The 19444-nt window shown below is 39.9% G+C and overlaps 1 protein-coding gene across 2 annotated transcripts in view; it reads right to left on the reverse strand.

Annotated features, from left to right (window-relative positions):
* LOC111328758 (uncharacterized) overlaps positions 1-15775 on the reverse strand; it is a 209563-nt gene extending 193788 nt beyond the window's left edge. Inside the window, exons 1-9 of one of the 2 annotated variants that reach the window (XM_088731701.1) lie at positions 15655-15775; positions 14862-14923; positions 14390-14459; positions 9108-12092; positions 6165-8339; positions 5939-6066; positions 5411-5531; positions 4903-4985; positions 2753-4365 (exon numbers count right to left, since the gene is read on the reverse strand). In XM_088731701.1, coding sequence (XP_088587827.1) covers positions 4305-4365; positions 4903-4985; positions 5411-5531; positions 5939-6066; positions 6165-8339; positions 9108-12092; positions 14390-14410 — 5574 coding nt within the window. In that variant the 5' untranslated portion in view covers positions 14411-14459; positions 14862-14923; positions 15655-15775 and the 3' untranslated portion in view covers positions 2753-4304. Of the gene's footprint in view, positions 1-2752; positions 4366-4902; positions 4986-5410; positions 5532-5938; positions 6067-6164; positions 8340-9107; positions 12093-14389; positions 14460-14861; positions 14924-15654 lie in introns of those variants that run through there. The other variant, XM_088731702.1, reaches the window with a different exon arrangement.
* Between the last annotated feature and the right edge of the window lie 3669 nt (positions 15776-19444).

Genomic DNA, 19444 nt, shown 5'->3' on the forward strand with positions numbered 1-19444 from the left:
AAAATATCCAATATCTGATTTTTGAGCTTCGATCACAAATTGCCCCAATCAAAAGTAGAAGCCGACCCCCAGAGAATTTAACATATTAAAAAACTAGAACATTTTATACGATTAGGTGTTTGGTTTCAGTTCCAGAATCGGTGTACATATGGAGATATTCAGATCAACGTTTTCTCTGTTTTTACTCTACATCAAGAATGTTCCAAACTGTACCAACAGTGGTCAGTGCGCTGGACTCTGGGTCAGATGGCCCGGGGCTTGACGTTGTGGCCTTAAGCAAGGCGCTTCACTCACATTGCTTCGTCTTCTCGGATAGGACGTATAGCCGGAGGTCCCGTCTCCTGCATCTATCAATTAGTTAATTTCGACAGGGGACGTTAAAGAACCCACATCACGTAATTACTGTGAGGTGGTCTGGTCTGGTTACTGGGAATGGGGGGGAGGGGGGACATCTGTAGAATTTCTTCTTTATTTATTGTAAACTGCCGCCAGCACTCTGGAAAAGTCCCCCGCACAGTGTTGTAAAGCACATGAGAACATTCCATGGAAATGCGCTGTAGAAATTGATATATGTTATTATTATATTATCATATTACCAAAATAAATATTACTCGATTAGTACTCTGGAAATGCCACCAGGAGGTCCTTTCTGATGAAAATAAAACTTGTTTTTATCTCACGTGAGTATGATAGAATTGATTTTATTAGATCTTGAAATTAATATCGTTTATGATTCAAATGATATTTTTGGCTCCTTCCTCCCTGAGGGGGCAGTACAAAGTAAGCTCTTAATTGCCTTGAATTCAATAGAGAGCGGATATTTGCATGATTGGTAAATACAGCTGACTTTTCGATTCAACTGAAAACGGGTGACGTCTCTCGACACCTCCCTGCAGGGCAGAGAGAGATTGGAACTCCAGCCGTAGTTTCATGAAATTTGGAAACCAAGGTAGTAACTTACTGCAAGAAGCAAAACTATAGAATTTAGGGTCGCTTTTTGCATCTCGCTGGATCACAGATATTTTTTATCTCGCTGAATCACAGTAGAGCGGCCTTTGGTGTTATCTTTGTTTTTCAAAGACTAACTACAATGTGGATATTAGTGACCCTCTATTTTGTAGTCGTTTATACTTCTAAAACGCCATTAGGTTCTGGCGTACGCGTGTAGTCAGTAAGTTTGGGTAGGTAACGGAAAACACCAAACGGATTGATATTAAATATTAGCTTCTTGCATTGCAGGACCGTTTTCCTTTAATCTCAATGGAATTAAGACGTAATCGGTTTCTACATAGGACTAATATAAATTATCTTTTACTGGTTTCTTTGGATCCTACTTTTATAACGGTGAGTTTTTCTCCTATTCCACATCACTCGATTTATCACAGCGGGAATCAGGTTTTAAACGCAGTGAAATAACGAAAGATCAGCTTGAATAATTATTTAAGCTTCATTGCAGTACGTGCCATTGAGGTGGCATATGGATTGCTTTTTTTTCGACCATCGTTTTGCTTCGAGCACACGGCAAAAGAGTTTCCGTAAAAAAAAGGCTTTATGGGACAAACATCAAATTCTCGAATAAGTAATTAGAGTGCATGAAAAATTAAATGGAACTCACGGTATTGTTAACCGCCTCCCGGTTAGCTCAATGGATAGAGCGCTGGACTGTTGTGCGGGAGGTCGAGGCTTCGAGCCCCGGCCGGACCAACACTCAGGGTCTTAAAATAATTGGGAAGAATATGCTGCCTTTCTATAACATCAAGAAATGGTTAGATATTCTAGTCGGATAGGGACGAATAAATGGAGGTCCCGTCTCCTGCAGGGTTAGGGGCAGGAGACGTTAATTTCCCACGCGCGAGATTACTGTGTGATGGATGTCCTCCCCTGGGGTGGGATGGGTGGTTAACAGGACCCCCGTTGATACCAGTGTTCACTACACTGAAGGGGCTATCCTGTATAAATATAGATGTCTACTCTACTCTACTCTACTCTATTGTTTGAATTGTTTTTTAAAGATTATCCCTACCATGAAAAAAAGATATAGTAATCATAAGCGAAAAAGGGAAAAAAAAAGAAAAAAATTTATAATTACAGATAGGTAAAAACAACTTGGAAGTGGAACAATGTCAATTGCAAGATTCCTTCATACGTGTATGTAAACGTAAATATGTCATTTGTACCGGAACGGACCTCTATAAAAAGAGCACCATAGCAAAAAGAGCACAGTATTTCAAAAATCGACGTTTGTTGCTGAAAGTGCCATGCTATGCGAAGAGAAAGACAGTAAGTGAGATTTTTCGCGGACTAGCACCTTCAGCAACTAAAAGACTATTTCCTCTCCGATGCAAAGGGCGAGGAATTTTTTTTCTTTTACCGCTTTTGTCGCTTTTGTCGCTTTTGATGACAGCTTTATGACAACACTTGAATTACAAAAACAATCCCTATTGCTCTCTGAAAGAACTCCAGTAGGTAGGCTAAATAACGAATGGGCGAGTTCGTAAATGTCTAAAAATGTACAGTATGGGTGTGTCATTGTTAATCAAAAGAGGTTTCGTTTATGAGAAGGTGACATGAAGCATCGTCAATCACGCGCTTTTCTTTAGGTGGAAAGTGCTAACCTATGTTTACCTCTGTCATTGTGCTCATCATGGGCCCGGATGGTAGTCAAAGCGTTTTCGTGTGAAGTAACAAATTGCTGTGTTTATATTAGAATCCCAATAGATAAGTTTATGTTATGCAAAGAAATCGCTAAAAATATTCTGAAGACCATTTATTACAAACACCAAGGATGCATCAGTTACGCAAAAAATAACATGACAGACTGAAATGTTATTTACAGTGTACGATAAAGACATATTATACTGAGCTATACTTAAATTTCTGCCTACTTAAAAAATTTTTCCTTATGGGAAAATCACATGCCAATTTTTCAGCAGTACAGTGAAACTTTAGGTAGCTTTGTGCGCCAGTAAAATCTAAATTACTTCCCTCCATTTTACATTTATATATGGAAAAACTTCACCACTAAAATAATTCAGTTCATTACATTTTACAAGGAAAACATTTTGTGTAGTCCAAGAGAACAGATTTAATGGAGAACTAGACTACAGTTTTTGTTTTCTCCCAAGATCCGGTCACAACACCAAAAGAGGTGCTCTATGGTTTCATGTTTACTATCACAGAAAAAGCACTCATCGCGATCCTTAAAATCCACTTTCGTAAACAATACATTTGTGCCAATAGTTCTATGAAATTTCCTAACTTGAAAGCTTTTCAGTACTTGCGCATAAGAAAGGAATACTGTATTGAGTTGAACTGGAGTTCTTATTAATGCACTTCAGATAAAAAAAAAAAAGGTTGGATACAGGAGCCCGTAACATACTAACATCGATGATATTAGTTCCATTTTGTTTTTTTCTTCTGGAGTCTCGTTCCAAATGAGTATCTTATGATCACATTCACTACTAAATGAACCACGACGTTCATTCAGATCAAGAAAAAAAAAAACATGTAGTGAATCCATTCAAGTCATTGAAATAAAACGACCGACTAAATTTTGCTGACTCAAGAAGTGTTTCTGAACAAGAGTCATGTCTGTCACTTCAAGTTATAATTTATGAAAATGAAGTATAGATACATAAGGTTGGGGAGATCTGTCACCAGAATTTCTTCACTGAAGAACAAGATCGACATCGACAAATTATTTTTCCACATCCATCTCAGGGTAGACAGTGAAAAAAATGTCCATATTTGACAACCGGCGATAAACATTTTTGAGTGCTGAGATCCCAAATCACCTGCACATGTTTCACGTAGACCTTTTTTTTTTTTTATTCCTATTTGAAATGTCAAACGTTAATCAGTATAAAAAAAAAGTGCTGATCAGTCCAATTAGATAAAGGTTACACAGTAAATGGATTAGAAACCGGAGTAAAATATGAATATGAAGGCTAATCGTCCGGGTCAGAGAAGTCCCGAGTAGGTACTACTGATATTTTGGCAATCATAGCGTAAGTCGACTCTAATGATGAGTTCTGGTTGTCGAAACGTCAGTTTCTACTGCCACCAACAGTCCTTCTCAGGACTACTCTCACCTGAATGAGCAGACCACCTATCCTCAATCAAAGGCTGTTATAGAATTTTTAACACTATATGAACACGATATGAACATTAAACAATTAAAAAAGGAAATTTCGTGAACATTACTCCTTGGAAAATGCTCACGATTAAAAACATCCACCACGCTTTGTTCCCTGGATCCTCTCTAATTTCTTGAAGGAACAAGAGAAGGGCCTGGGTAGAGGCTGTCAATCACTCATGCCACCTGTCTGACTGTATAGAGGATGACGGCAGATTGGGCAGCTGCGACTGCGAATTAAAAGGAAAGATTTCATGAATCCAACTTTCTTCGAATAAGAGTGAAAAAATATAGGTCATAAAATTAATTGTAACATCACGGTTAAAACTAAAAGAGTCTGCAAAACCATCAAATGACTTAACATTACTTTGAATTTAAAACTGTTCCAAGGCTGCAAACAAAGAGAAATATTTTCTCGAGTGTCGTTGACCAAAACCAACATGATCACAACAGCCAATCAAAAGTGAACATCATAAGGAACCTGTGAGGTTTGATCTAAACAAACCAAAGCTGCCACAGAGAGAGGAAAACGCGAAAAAAATCGAGCAGCTAAACTGATCGGATAGGAAGCTGGGGCAAAATCAATGCGAAACAAAACTAATTTCGACACTCAATAACAAATTGCTTCATGAACACCTCCCGTTGGCCAACTGCTCCTCACCCAAAACTCCACATACAAACCCAATTCAGAGCTAAAGTGGACTTTAAGCGCTTTTCACTACGTTAGTTCATTGATGAAAAAATCATGTCACTTTGAGCATACTTACACGCCATTTTGTATCATTGCTATTGCACACTCTCTGTGAACCTTGTGTGAGCATGGCAGGATTTGACAGCCACTGAACGCATCCTGGAAATACAGGTTCGGAACGTGTTAAGTATACTCAGGTATTATCAAGTTTGTAAAAGCCCGCGCTCCTACTATACGCAAATAAAAGGAAACGTCAACGGTTAAGATTAAGATTGGTACGAAGAACATTTACCTTAATGATGTCCAGACTCAACTGTAGTGACAAGTCTTCAGCTTCTCTATATTAACTGTACATATATAATGATCTAAAACTCTAAATCTATAGATAGGACAAAACAAATAACATAACATTTCACAACGATGCAATATAACCTGTGACAGTACAAACGATGACAAAATCTACAAACATTGACAATTAGCAGACGCGACAAACACAAAACCCGGTGAAACGAACAAAACAGAGAAAACCCCTTCTCTAGAAGTACTGCAGCAATACAGAGTTAATACGAAGAGTAAATCATTACCTCCAAACAGATGCAGCACTCGTCATGTCCAGAATTTTCTCGACAGGAATGTCTGCCTTCCAGCCGTTTGTCCAAACAAACGTTACACACATCACAGTGGAAGGAGCGGTCCTTGAAGATGCTGAACCGAAAATAAAAACATTACTTCGTAGGCAAATACTCGAGCAGAACTCACATGACTCAATGAGAAATTAAATTCTGATGCAAAATAAAACACTTGTATTTTTACTCGATTCGATTTACGAACTGCTGAAAAGGAAACTGGATGCCTATGAGGAAACAAAAGCTGATATTCAGTCATGCTCAATATCTTATGAATAAGACTTCGCAATGGCGAAAGTAAAAAACACTGGTAGTGGTAAGTTTCATGCGCGGATCGATCTGGCGTTCTCTCATGCTAAATTTTGCTCTCGCCCTAAGGCTGGCACCAGAATTCTTCATTCCAACGGTAATACTTGGTATTGAAGCAGGCAGGTCAACAAACAAGCAAAAAACGCGGAATGACGTCTTAAATATCATTTCACGTACCGGCAGATCCCACATTTTGTGCAGTGATATGGATTTTTGTCTGTGCTTGTGAAGTGTTTGCATACAGAGCAGAAATATGCCGAGAACCTTGTTTTACATCTGGCACAGGTGTGGGCGTCCTGGTTGATCTAAAAAAAATCAACCATAAAAAGCAAATCACATAAAGTTTAAATGCGACCCTCTGTACACAATTACAACATTTTGCATCAGTGACATGTCTGCATACCTCTTGTTGATGGCCACAAATAGAGCACTCAAGAAAGTATACCTCTCTTGCTTTGGAATTATCATTTGAACACCCAGAGTTGTTGTGGCAACGATGACAAGGAAAGAACTTTCCGCAGCATGGGAACTTCACACGGCAAAGCCGCTGATAATGTTCACACAACCATTGTTGACCCTCAGCACCAGCCGTGTTTTGCGAAGGTGTTTCTCTTCCACCGCTCGTCGGGTTTCTGGCTTCTTCTGTGTCATTGCTGCATTCCGTTTGTCGTGCTTCCCTTGCCTCCCTCTCTCTTCTTTCACGTGCTTGTTGCTCTTTCCTGGCTCGCTCTTCTTTTTTTCTTCGCTCTTTTTCCTTCATCGCCTTTTCTTTTACTTCCCTTTCTTTCAAGGTTTTTTGGACAAAGGAACAAGTGTCAGCCACTCTTCGCTCCAGGTCAGCTATGGAATCATCACATGACTGTAACGAATTATTGTTCAAGACACCCAATGGCCCTTGGTTATCAGTATCCTGATTTGCAAATGTCCTTTTTTCCCATGTCAGATTTCTGTTCTTGGCTCCTTGTGGTAGAGCAGAGATTTCCATTTCAGGAGAGACCAGGCCTTGTGTAATTGGGGTGGTATTAGATACACGCGCAGGATTTCCATTCATTACTTTAAAATCACAGTTTCTCTCCCGTTGTACCACAGGATCAATACATTGATTATTGACTTTTCTCTGTTGTGGCGAAAGGGGTGTTTGGGCCAACAGCGTGTCATCATTGACCTCAGCATACGGAGGTACCACTACAATTCCCGGGACATCACTGGAAAGGGTTTGGAGATGTCCAGATCCAAACGATGGCGCTTGAAAGGAGTATATACTTTGATAGCCCTCCTCATTGTTGAAACAAGACGACCCTTGATGCCTTGAGCAGGTGTTGGAAGACCATCCATTGGCGTTTTCCTTTGTATTCCCTATATCATCGATAGGAGTGTTAATGCTACTGTCGTCTGTGTGACGAGCAAGAAAGCAAGGATTTATACCAAAGAAATTTGATTCTTTTTCATCCATGGTGTTTTGTATATCACCTCCTCGTGGTCGAACCTTCTCAGGCTTTGCCTCTTTATCGTTCCAGTAAGTAATTGATTCAAGATTCTTGTAACTTAATCGCCTGTCAGAGCAAGATGGATCTTGTCCTCCACCCTCCAAGCCTAGAAACGTCCCATGCCTTGTGTTGTGGCTTCTTTCTGATAGATCCCCTGTATTCGTGCTTTTCCTCTCTTGAGAAACCTTCAGCGACCTCGAATGGGTTTTACGTTCTTTATTTCGTCGGTCTTCATCCATGGCATCATTACACCGACTTGTTATGGCAGCGGCAACAGCACCACCATGTCGCTTCATCTTATCGGTATTCAGTCGTGGGAGGTTGTCAGCTACAGCACCTTCCCCTTGAAAAGGTGGTTCAACAGATCCTGTCGAGGAATAAGGTTGACAGTTTTGGATTTCAGCTATATTACGCACGGCGCTTTTGACTGAACCATCAACTTCATCATCCATAGAATTCCCTAGCCAATCATCGGTGTGAATAGACTTGTCAAGGTGTTTTTTACTCACACGTAATTTACCATCCGTCTGAACTTTCAAGTTTAATGGTGATACTGGTGGTGGTTGATTTGTTTCACCTTTCTCTGTGTCATTGCTAGTGTATTTGAATTCTAAAACACTGGGATAAGCCATGCTAAGGCTCTCTTCCTCTGAATTTGCAAATTTTGGAACTTCTCTTCCGCTTTTCTTCAATTCTGAGGCACAGGAAAAGACGGAATGCACTGAAGATTTACCTTTCTCTGCTGGTTCTGACCTTGGCCCACTTGAGACCTCTTCAGTACTTTCTTCACCGGAAGATGATGATGGTGAAGGTAATGATGACAATGAAGATGATAATGACGATGACGATGAAGGTAATGAGGATGACGAACTTACTTCACTAGATGATGATGTGGGATCTACCGGGTTTTTAGACTCATCAGAGTCACTGAGATCCGTTTGGGTGCTAAGATCAGATGTTGAAGGAATACTCAAGGAATCTGTTTGTGTCCATGATTCCGACAGGAACGATTGTCTGAGAGGCAAGGGTGGAGGAGAAGTAATACGGCCCGGACGTTCGGTTTTATGCTGCAGTTCCAGCGTCTGGTGCCCCTAAGAACGGAACGAATTAAAAATTATAACATAGCCAAACATTAACCTCTGATCTTACTGTGAGGATTTAAGGTAAAGAAAAGCTCTTCCTTCGTTTAAAAGAGAAAAAACTTTGCACGATCCTCGCAGTAAAGCACTATTTAAGCAATAGTGAGAATTAGACCTGAAAAAAATTCAGGCCTGTACGGGATTCGAACCGCGTAACCTCGCTTTACTCCGAGGATCGTGCACATATACGTTTCATAACCGCAGTTCAGATATATGTCTTTCATATATATTCTTTGTGTTTTATTTATCACCTTGCGGGTTTATGTCGAACTAATATTATGGCCTGCTCCCAGTTTACTTGTTAGCTCAATTGGTAGAGCGCTGCACTAGTATCGCAGAGGTCAGTGGTTCGAATCCCGTACAGGCCTTAATTTTTTCAGGTCTGATTCTGACTATTGCTTAAATAGTGCTTTACTGCGAGGATCGTGCACACATACGTTTCATAACCGCAGTTCAGATTATATGTCTTTCATATATTCTTTGTTTTAGAAAAAATTTTAAATTTCTTTGATGTAATGCATAAATCCTGGAGGAAAGCTGATAAAGCCGAAGGAAACATTTTCACTCCGACCTTGTCATTATTGCGATTTTTTTACATCGGTAAGCAGCTGGATTTTGCATTTAGTAAATACACAGTCGTATAACAAGGGTTCGGCGTCACCATTGTTAAAAAACAAATTTTATGCCTACAGTGATAAAGACAACGTTCAAAACACTTACTCTCATTGAAATATCCCTTGCTTTTCCAAGAAGATTTGAAGCAATATACCAGGACTTATCACTTTGTGTCTCGAAATGAATTCCAAAAGCACGAGCACATTTTTCCATTTTGTCAGCGATGACCATCTCAATGAGAGAGCAATTGCACGGTGGAACTTCTTGGACAATCTCATTTTTTCCTCGGTTTTGAGACAAGTGAATAAACTGGGTCCTCACTTTGATGGTGTTTTCATGGCACTGCATTACGATTTGCCCAATGGGTGGACCTTGGACTATCAACACGAGCTGGCTATCTTTGACAACCACATTCAAAACCTCACCAAGCTCGTCCTCGTTGGTTAAAATTCGCTTTAAAAGCTTTGTGAATAATGACTTCACAATTACTTTGTCTTGTAAAATAAATTCTAGGTTTCCTTCGCAAGTAGTCTCTGTGTTGACGAGAAGCGGAGATTGCGTTTCAAATTCTGATCTATCCTTGGCTGCTGATAGCAAGAGTTGCAAAAGGGAAAAACCACCAGAAATCTCAGAAAGAGAGGTCTCCGAAGAGTCAAGGAGTTCCAATTCTATAAAATACTGTGTCGCAAACTCTATATTCTGATGACTGCATAAGATCAAATGAGGCAGACTGTCTTCTGCTGCGTTCACACTACACGCATTTATGTGATTAAGTGCTGAAACATCAACTCCACGAGTTATTGGGCACTCCACGAGGAAACTGGAAGGTCCTTTCCACTTAGTATTGTCCGATTTGAGCAACAAAGTTTTGAAAGTTTTCGTTGATCCCCTTTCTCCCAAGTTGTCATCTTTATGTAGAGATTTTGTAAGCTCCTTACTTTGAAAGTTACGGGGAGCATCTTCATCTTTTTTGCCAGTGATTTTTCGATTGTACATCATGCCAAGAGGCGTCAGAAAAATCAGATCATGCATGAATTTTTTGCCGCCACATTGGATATTTGAGATAAAAAACGCAAACCGAATCTCTTCAACGAGCAATACATGAGCTACCTGCGTAGACTGTTCATTTGACAGTAAAGTAAACAGACTATGCACAGCGTCCATCATCTCGTAAATTTCCATTTCTATAACATACTGAAGGATTACTGCTAAAGAAATCATCAAGTTTGTATTTTCGTCAAAAAATATAGTTTTCCTTTTCAGTTCATCAACCCTCTTCGCTTTTTCTTCGATGAAGTTCTTCAACCGTCCGAATTCAGTTTTTAATCTCTCTTTAACTTCCAGGAGGGTTTGATTCGTCTTGGATTTGAGATGACACACAACAAAAATTACTTTCAGTAAAATGACTTCAGAACACTCACAATTATCATAAAGCATACTTGCATATGTACACGAGAGAAAGAGAAACGCGACACTTTGTTTTGCTCCAAGATTGAACAAACAAAGACCAGCTTTCAGCCAGTTCAAACACAGCTTTGTACATAGATCCTCGCCAAACAGCTGAGAGACGGAGGAATCCAAACAATCCTCACTATCTGAGAGTACTCCTGGACAGTCGTCAAGATCACCCGATTGATGCTGGTTGACAACCCTGGCTATTTCTACCCCAAACTCGGAAACCAGATTTTCACATTTTACTTGCTCTTCGCTTTCTGTATCAGGAGAAAGTGTTCTTCCACTTCTTTGAAACAATTCTATGACTTTTGGCTTCAGTTGACGCTCAAAAGACACCTGGCAAATCCTCTCTACAGTTTCCAGAACTCTTTGACTATGTGTTAAAGATTTTTCTTCAGATCCACATAGCGATTCCAGCCTCGCAAGACCTGCATTACATTTGAGAACATCAGGGTGAACAGCACCAAAAGCTTCGGTGAAAATCTCCAATGCAGCGGTGAAACATTTCCTGGAGTCTGCAACGTTTTCCAAGTGTAGGAAAATATGTCCTTGCTTTGCCAGTATAGAAGCAACTGTTGGGTGATCCGCACCACAACGTTCACGAACAACCGCTTCAAGGTACGAGAAATAGCTACAGACAAGGTCAAGATTGCCTTTATAAAGGTGAATGTCGGCCACAATCTCCACAATCGTGACTAGTAAGTCTAAGGAAAAGTTTACACTCCTATCGACAAGTTCCTTCAGCCCTTGCAAGGTCGAAATCTTAGTATCAATAACTGTCGTGGTCCCACTAGAGGCTTTTAGCATCAAACGAATTAGATACATTTTTAACAAAATGCAGGTTAACACTCTCTTACTTTGGTCTAATTCTGTGTCGCAAAATATTTTCAAGTTCTCCAGTTCGTCCAAAGCTGTTCTTAAATTTCTGTTATTTACAGAGGTTAGGGCTTTATTGTAGTCAACAACTGCAATGATTCTTGGTTGTATGGTGCAGCGGCTTACATTGGAAAGGAGATCACTTTGTAATTGCAAGTCAGCTATGTGGTTCCTCTGAGCCTGATACACCAGTCGTAAGTTATTACCTATTGCTACGATTGTCTCCTCAGCCGTGACACGCTGCTTTCCTTTTTTGACTACCTCAAGAGCTCTTTGAAGACTAACTTTTGCTTTTTGAAAACTTCCTTTGATCATATACACGCAACCTAAGTTATTAAGGGCAACTCCAGGGCTTATAACTGATTCTTCGGCTTGCTCAATGTACTCTTTTGATTGCTCAAGTACATTCTCAGCTATATCTACACAAGTCATATTCAAAGCAACAACGCCAAATGCGTTGGTAAAGCGCACAAATAGGTCAGACGACGTTTGGGGCAACAAAATAGCTCCAGTTCGAAAACTCCACGCCACATTCTCTACCGATATCTTCTCTGCCTTGCTTATTATTTCTATCTCTTGCAAACTGAGGTTTGAAAACTCACGTGGCGCCAAGTGTAGGAAATAACAGTGAGTTTTTTGCAATGATTTCTTCGCTTCAACTAAGTTCCCCTCTTGCAGATCGCTAACTGCTAATGTAAAGAATTTGATAAGCGAACTTCTGTCGCTGACTCTGTCAGTGTGATCCATTTTTTCTTGTTTCTATGACAGAGAAAGAACAGCTGATTCATAAGAGGGAGTAACATCCTTTAACTAAAATGATATTGATCGTGATGTTGATAATTGTAAAGCACATCTAAGGGTTCTTTTCTTCATTATAACATGACACTTATCCTCATTTAAACGCTTGGACTAGTCTCAACTTGATGTAAACCTTCGATTCAAATTAAAGTAAACCTTTCGATTCTTCGAAAGAGTTCCCTATAACTTTTTAAGTGAACGCACCCTCCAAACACTTTGCGTGACCTATCATCAAGTTGTTCCCCCGATGCGGGAAAAGAAAGCGAAAGCCTGAAGAAGGAATACTGTTCTGTAGACGCCATGACAACCATTTATGTTTATTTGAGTGTTAGATTTTACACTGATTTGACGTAGAAACACAAGGCAAAGTATCTTCATTCGCGCTCGTCCACGATTGGACTCCCATTACTCGGCTGTTACGTGCCGTTGGTAGCGAGCAAATTTGTCATAGAAGTATAATGGATTGGATGTCTCGACTATGGCGCGTCAACAGGGTCAAAATTACTATGCTAAATTTGTTTTCAGTATTAATTTCGAAAACCTTATTTCCTCGTCTTTAATAACTTTCGAAACCAGCTTTCTCCAGCCAATTACATAAGCAATAGACAGCACTTTCTATCGGTTTACCGGCGTGATATTGGAAGAAAATTAAAGGGAAAAATCTCAAATCACGAACCGAAAGGCTATGGGTTTAAAGGTGCAATAAACGAGAGGTTCTTGACCCATTGTACGCTCTTAGGATTTGTTATTTCATGATTTCAGTGTAATGGCAGCTATTGTTTCATGCATATTTGCGAATACACTTTTTGATATACTTTTCGACATCTCTCGACATTTCGTATTAAAATTTCCATCTTACGATGTGTTTATCTTGGTGAATGATATAAACGCAAGATCCGCGTTTCGAATTGTAATATCTATTGTCCACGCATGATTGCTTCCGATGCGATCAAAAGTTTCTGCAGACTGATTAACCGATCAAATATCCGGCGGTTGAAAGCCTGTCAAATTTTGTGCGAATTCCCTACTTGATCAGTTGTCTTTTACCGAAAAAATTCAAAAACGCGCGCAGTGCCTGCATCTATCCTACAACAGGCTGAGTGCTAGCAAAGACGTCGTTTTCATCTAGTTGACATCTCCACAAGATTTGAGCAAGATTCAAGTAATTATGTGGCCTATTGCGTGTTGTATATTCTGCAGCAAGAAGGCTGTCATTTGACAGGGATAACAGAATGTATGCGATAACGTTCAACAGCCACATGCTGAAGTGATGTCACTCAGTTCTGGTAGAGGCAGAACGAAATTGGAAGCCTGTGTCCTCGACCTTTGAGCACACATCAGTGTATGGTATAAAAATTCCGTATATCACTCGAGTCCTCGATTTAATCGTCGGCACTTTCAAGAGGCGACTCTGGGAATTCGACATTTTAGTTCGGGGGACTGTGGCGTAAATTACCTATGCTGATCTTTATTCTCTGTTGTGCGGATTGTACATGTACATGCAGAATTTCCAAACGCTGGGTGAAAAGAGTATTTACTGTCCCAGCTAAATTTGCGCTGGGTCGAAGTGTTTTAACGCAAGGTTCGGAATCGTTACAAAGGATTGACCCATACGGTCTGAAAATTTTTATAACGTTCATCTCATCGTTTTGTCAACACGAAGGCGTTTGAATGCATCCACCCGCTATAAAAAATCTGGGATCTGGCTATTTCGTGTATGTTTGATCTCGCCAATCAGCTGCTGTCACGGTTGATGACTGAATGGCAAAGTGTTCATCTTTCTTAATTCAAGGTCGTTTGTTGATATTTTCTCGGATCATGGCTGCTAAAAACACAGAAAAATTCGTTTCACTCGCAGACATGGACCTTCGACATTATTTTCCTAGAGGCGAAAGGAAGCCAAAATACGAAATGAAAAACTGAAGTTACTTGGCTTGGGTAGTGGCAATTTTGACGGCTGGATGAGAAAGAAAATCAACAACTAGAGTATTTGCAACCGGCTGATTTGGACAGGTACCAGGCCTGATTTATTCTGACACTTCAGGAGAGTCGATAACTGAATTTTTTTAGTTTAAAGTTACGCTCATCGTTGGTTTTTTAATTTTTTCATTAATCTTACGCATGGGACTGGTTTCGAGAATCATTCAGAATTAAAAGATGGGTTTCGAAATTAAAACTGAAATGTAGTTAACAAAGACATTTTGACTCTATTCATAAACGCGTCACACTAGGCAACATTATCATCCTTATATACATACCGGTTCGTCACTCCATGTCATCCAACACTCCTGGGTTTGTTTACGTTTGAATCATTTGATAGGATATAACCTACAAAAAATAGAAACCGAGCGAAAAGCTTCGGACGCTCTTTTTTAAGAAGGAAAGAGAACTCCTCCTACGTTCTATACAGATTAAGAAGCTTAGCTTGGCCATTATTCAAATTACTCATATTGTTTATATCTAATCGAGTCAAAGGGCTATCAATGGGCAGCAATTCTCACGCAAATGAATCTTTTTATACTCAGTATAGTATATGATTAAGTCAACTTGCTGATATTTCGACAGAACATGCTGTAAGTACCACACCACCAGCGGGCATAAAACAGAAGATTGTCACTCGCTTGTGGAACGCTTAAGTGAATTTCCCTTCGCATGTTTCAAGATTGCAATCACTGAAACATAAGGAGAATCACGAGTAAGCTTTTGTTGCAAAATTTCTAAGTTTGCTACCTCGTTTGTCCGTTTACTCGGAACGCATGAGCAGCTTCTGTCCATGTTCAGTTACCTCCGTACTATAAGGAAAGATCACAAAATACAAAGTTCGTTAACAAGTCTACAACACCTCAAGTTCCCTTCTTAAATGTGAGATTAGATTGGCGCCAAATCTGTTACACTCTTATAAGCACGCGTTTGAAAATGTGCATGATGAAACTCAAATAGAGTGTCTCGTGAAACAGGCTACGATGTTAGATATACAAAGCTTTAGATAACATTATTAATATCTACCATAGAGAAATCATTAGCGAGGAGGTCGTGGCCATTGTAACGTGCTGGTGCGGAATGGTGGACTTCTAATGAATAAAAACGATTTTGGCGCCGAAAATTAAAATTATTACATGATGAATCAAAAATATCAACTTAATATGCAGCTGACATTCACCGCCATTCAGCCAGCTAATGTGGTTGCTATTATTCACAAGAGAGGTACTTGTTATTGTAGTGACTTGATCAGCCGATGGCTATGTGCGCGCTTTGACAAGCTGTACGACAGAGCCGTGAAAACGAATGGCTGTCCTACGAGAGGTTTGAACCTCTCTGGCTTGCTTCCAAACAATAACTGGCAAATGTCCACATCATGGCCCCAAAAATACTAGAGGCTTGCAAACTATTATCCAGAGTTTCCAAGACTGTGCGGAAGTTACTTACAAAGGACCGGAAAGGGTTCAATTAAGTCTCGAAATCCTCAGTTTGCCAACATTGCTGCATTATTGTATCAATTAGTTTGAAATCGAGTGGTACTTGCCAGAATGTATTTCTTGTGGTCTCTACGTATTTCTTGATAATTCCCGTTAAAACAGGCTAACTGCAGATAGATAAGCTTGTACACCGCTCTCAGTTCAAGCCTCGTGATTACGAGCTGATGGCTGCATGATGATCACATGATGGAATATAAAACAAGCAAATCTTAATAAGACTTGAAACCGAAATGAAGCCCCCTTGAGACCAAGTCGTTAGATGGGGAAATGACATCTTAGAACTAACCCTTATTATCACATCGTAAAGGAAAGTCTTAAGAGCTTCTTGATGAGAGCTTCACTTTTAGGGCAGAAGATTTAAAAGCGCTAGAGAATGGCAGGAGTCGCACAGGCCTATCAAACCTCTTTTGCTTTCCGGCTTACCGGCGTGTCAACTTACGCAAGGTACAATTATTCATTGATCAAGTGACTCCTTTTGTTGCTCTGATTCAACTGTCCTTCATTCAGTGGTCAAGATAGCAGATTTGCCACACAAAATTCGCGAAAAGTTAGTTTGCCTTTGTTTAGGAAATTAGATTTACAAGACGATTGAAATATATAGAAATGCCCACACACTAGTAACGCTATGTAACGCAACACACTGAACACAACAAACGTGACGCAGTAAACTTTGGTTAAATGCTGTGTACCCTAGTAAAATTACTGAATTGGAGAATTCACTCCCCCTTTATTTTCTTCTTAAGTCCCGATTATGTTCCTGCTCGCTTGCTACGCTCGCTACGCGGCAATGAACAAAGAGGGTACGTTTCTATAGAAACTGTGTTGCTGCGTCGGTTGGGGGTAGAAAAAGATAATTTGGTCTCGCCAACTGAGTTGATAATGTAAATTGGCCACCATAAAGAGTTTCTAAAGCTGACGTTTTCATCGTTAGCCCTTCGTCAGAGCGAATTGAGGAATTGTGGATTATATGTGTTTGTATGCAGAAAATGGAGCTAGCTATGCTATTAGTGGGAACATGGTGACGAGAAAAAGAAGAAATTAGTTGAATGAAAATATTTCGTCGAGACCGTGAGAATTAAGAGTGCCCATTTGAAAGAAAAATTTTTGTTCTAAGGCTTTGTGGCTTTCCTTAATGCCTAGATGAAAGGAAATAGGGCAGACTTCCTTATGCTATATGCTTAGAATGATTAGGGAGATTTAAGTGTCTAGCCTCTAGTTTGATGCGTCCTTATCGTTCCTTTATGCGTCAAGAAGGTGTTCACGGAATCCGTCACCTAGTCGTCTTCCTGTTTCACCAATGTATAGGTGCACGGGGAATGATCATTAATCTTAATGGATCGCTTGGATCCCATTGGTTTTTTCGACGTCATAAATGAAAGGACAAGTTTTGCATCGTGTGGCCGTACATTTGAAATTAAAGTTCCGGGTTGACCATTACTTTGTACTGAGATGAATGCGTTTAGTAACTATGAATTAAAACCCTCTGATTAATTGGCTGACACGATTTTCATCAAGAAATTATCTTATTCACACACTAGCAGTTGGATCCAACCGCGCATGAAATACTGTTGCTGAAAAGTGATCTTGAGCCTTTTTTAAAATCTTAAAAACTAATGGAATTTCCTGTGAAGGTGTAGTCTGATCGTCCGGGTGAGTGTAGTCCTGAGAAGGACTGTTGTCGGTGGCAGTGACTGACGTTTCGACGACCTGTGCGGAAGTCATCATCAGAGTCAAGTGATGACTTCCGCACAGGTTGTCGAAACGTCAGTCACTGCCACCGACAACAGTCCTTCTCAGGACTACACTCACCCGGACGATCAGACTACGCCTTCACATGTTACCCCCGGGTTCAAACCATTTACTGCATAATGGAATTTCCCTTTAGCCCATCTTTAATTTCACGCCACAAAACAATCTTGCGTTCACAAAAATGGGTTGTGATGTAAATCGTTTGAATATGTAAATATAAATAAGAGACTGAATATGGCAGGTGCAAGCCAAAGAAAATCTAGATCTTGGGGTCCAAACATTTGCATTCGGAATTTTTGTTATACTCTGGTTACTGTTTCGTCTACTCACGGCTTCAGGGTGAACTATTTAATTCATAGGGAAAAGTAGCCAATCAAAATTTAGTTTGTAATTGAGAATGTAAACAACCTAGAGCTGGAAAAACAAACTTTTGAAGACACGATCTTCATTTCAAAACGTCAACTTCCACGAGAAGCCTCAAGACATATTCTGATTATTTGCATTCTGTTTATTTTTCTGTATCTTGCCAAACCTACAACTGTGTCGAACACCTGAAATGAATGGTCTAAAAATTCTTGGTGTGTGCTTCTTTGTTAGCGAAAGAAAACGACTAACTTACCCGGAAAATCCATCGAATGCGTTCGGTTGGAAAACCATAAGTCCCTCTCGCCGCGTTATATTATTCATGTCTATTCAATGATGCTTTGTTGGCGTCTAATTTCCTCGTGTGCTGTGCTCGGCTTAATTTTCGAGAGTCTTCTCGGCGATGACTTCTAATTCTCTTAACACTTAGACTCCAGTTGTGGCATAAATCGTTCACTTATTCATTTTAGTTAGATTGTTTTCCTGGAAATAGTTCACTTCGTATTATCAGTGAATCCAGGGAACAAAGGCCCCGCGCTTTTTATATATATATATTTTTTTTTATTTTTCAAAAGGGATTCAAAAAAGAAATCGAAATTTTTCCAGAAATTTTCTCCGAGGTAACTCTATATCGATTCTTAGGTACTCTGCTATTTATCTTACTGTCGTATTTCGCCCTCCGGTTTTCTTGACCGACGCGGAATGCGAAGTTAGCGAGACAGACGCGGTTATATTATTTACGATTTGTGTAGACATATAATTATTCGGAGCGTCTTACACTGTTCGATGGAGAGGTAGCAATGTTCTATTATGATGATGAACCAGTTGGTGTAACTCTTGCATTGTTTCATTACGATCATTTGATTGGACAACTTTACTGCGCAAGAAATATCCGCGTCGAAGAAGATGCTAGTCGGGGCCTGTTTGGATCATGTAAACAACACTGTTAGCGTCACTTACATTACAGAAATTTCCTTTGGCTCACCTATCTGTTCTTCGCAAGTTCCAGTTCCTCATTCAGTTTAGATAGAGGGTAAAAAATAATGTATCATTGAAAAGGGAGGAAACATTAGGAAGGTTTTTCTTGTGCAGTCCTTTTAGGTGCGCGGAAGCCGTACATCGTAGCCAATAATTAAAAATTCATTACTTTCATAAGTGGGTGTCCACATAGAAACGAGGAAGTCCCGCGGAAAATCACTACAGGAAACTGTTGAACAAGCCTCTCTTTTATCGAATTCTAGAAAAATTCTTTTTGCGATTATGGTCTGTAATCCCTCTAACCTCGAGTTGATCCAGCAAGAAAAATAACACAGAAGACACAGAAGAATATAAACCTGTTAAACTTAATTCCTCGTTCAAATTTTTTTGAAGCCTGATTCGTCACCGCGATACCACGCTCTTAACCTCCCAATTATCTAAGAGCTCTCGACAGATTAGACCGTGAGATTGAGCCGGTAGTCTTTCTAATATTCCTTGGAAGGTGTTCTTAAGAGGTAAACGAGTGCGAGGCATTCCGATACTTTGAGAAACAGAATATTGTGACATTTACCACGCAACGTTGTTAATACTGCGTCCAAATGAATGCTGGAATATGCCTACCTTGTACCAAGTCCCTAGAGGGGCATGTTGTTTCGCACGGTCCCGATCTTTGTCGTTGTAGTGTGAGATGATGAGGCAAAAAATTTTCGCCAATTATTATAAAGTTGTTTGTTTTTCAAACCTTTT

The sequence above is a fragment of the Stylophora pistillata genome, chromosome 8 (assembly GCF_964205215.1).
Source record: "Stylophora pistillata chromosome 8, jaStyPist1.2, whole genome shotgun sequence".
Taxonomy (NCBI): domain Eukaryota; kingdom Metazoa; phylum Cnidaria; class Anthozoa; order Scleractinia; family Pocilloporidae; genus Stylophora; species Stylophora pistillata.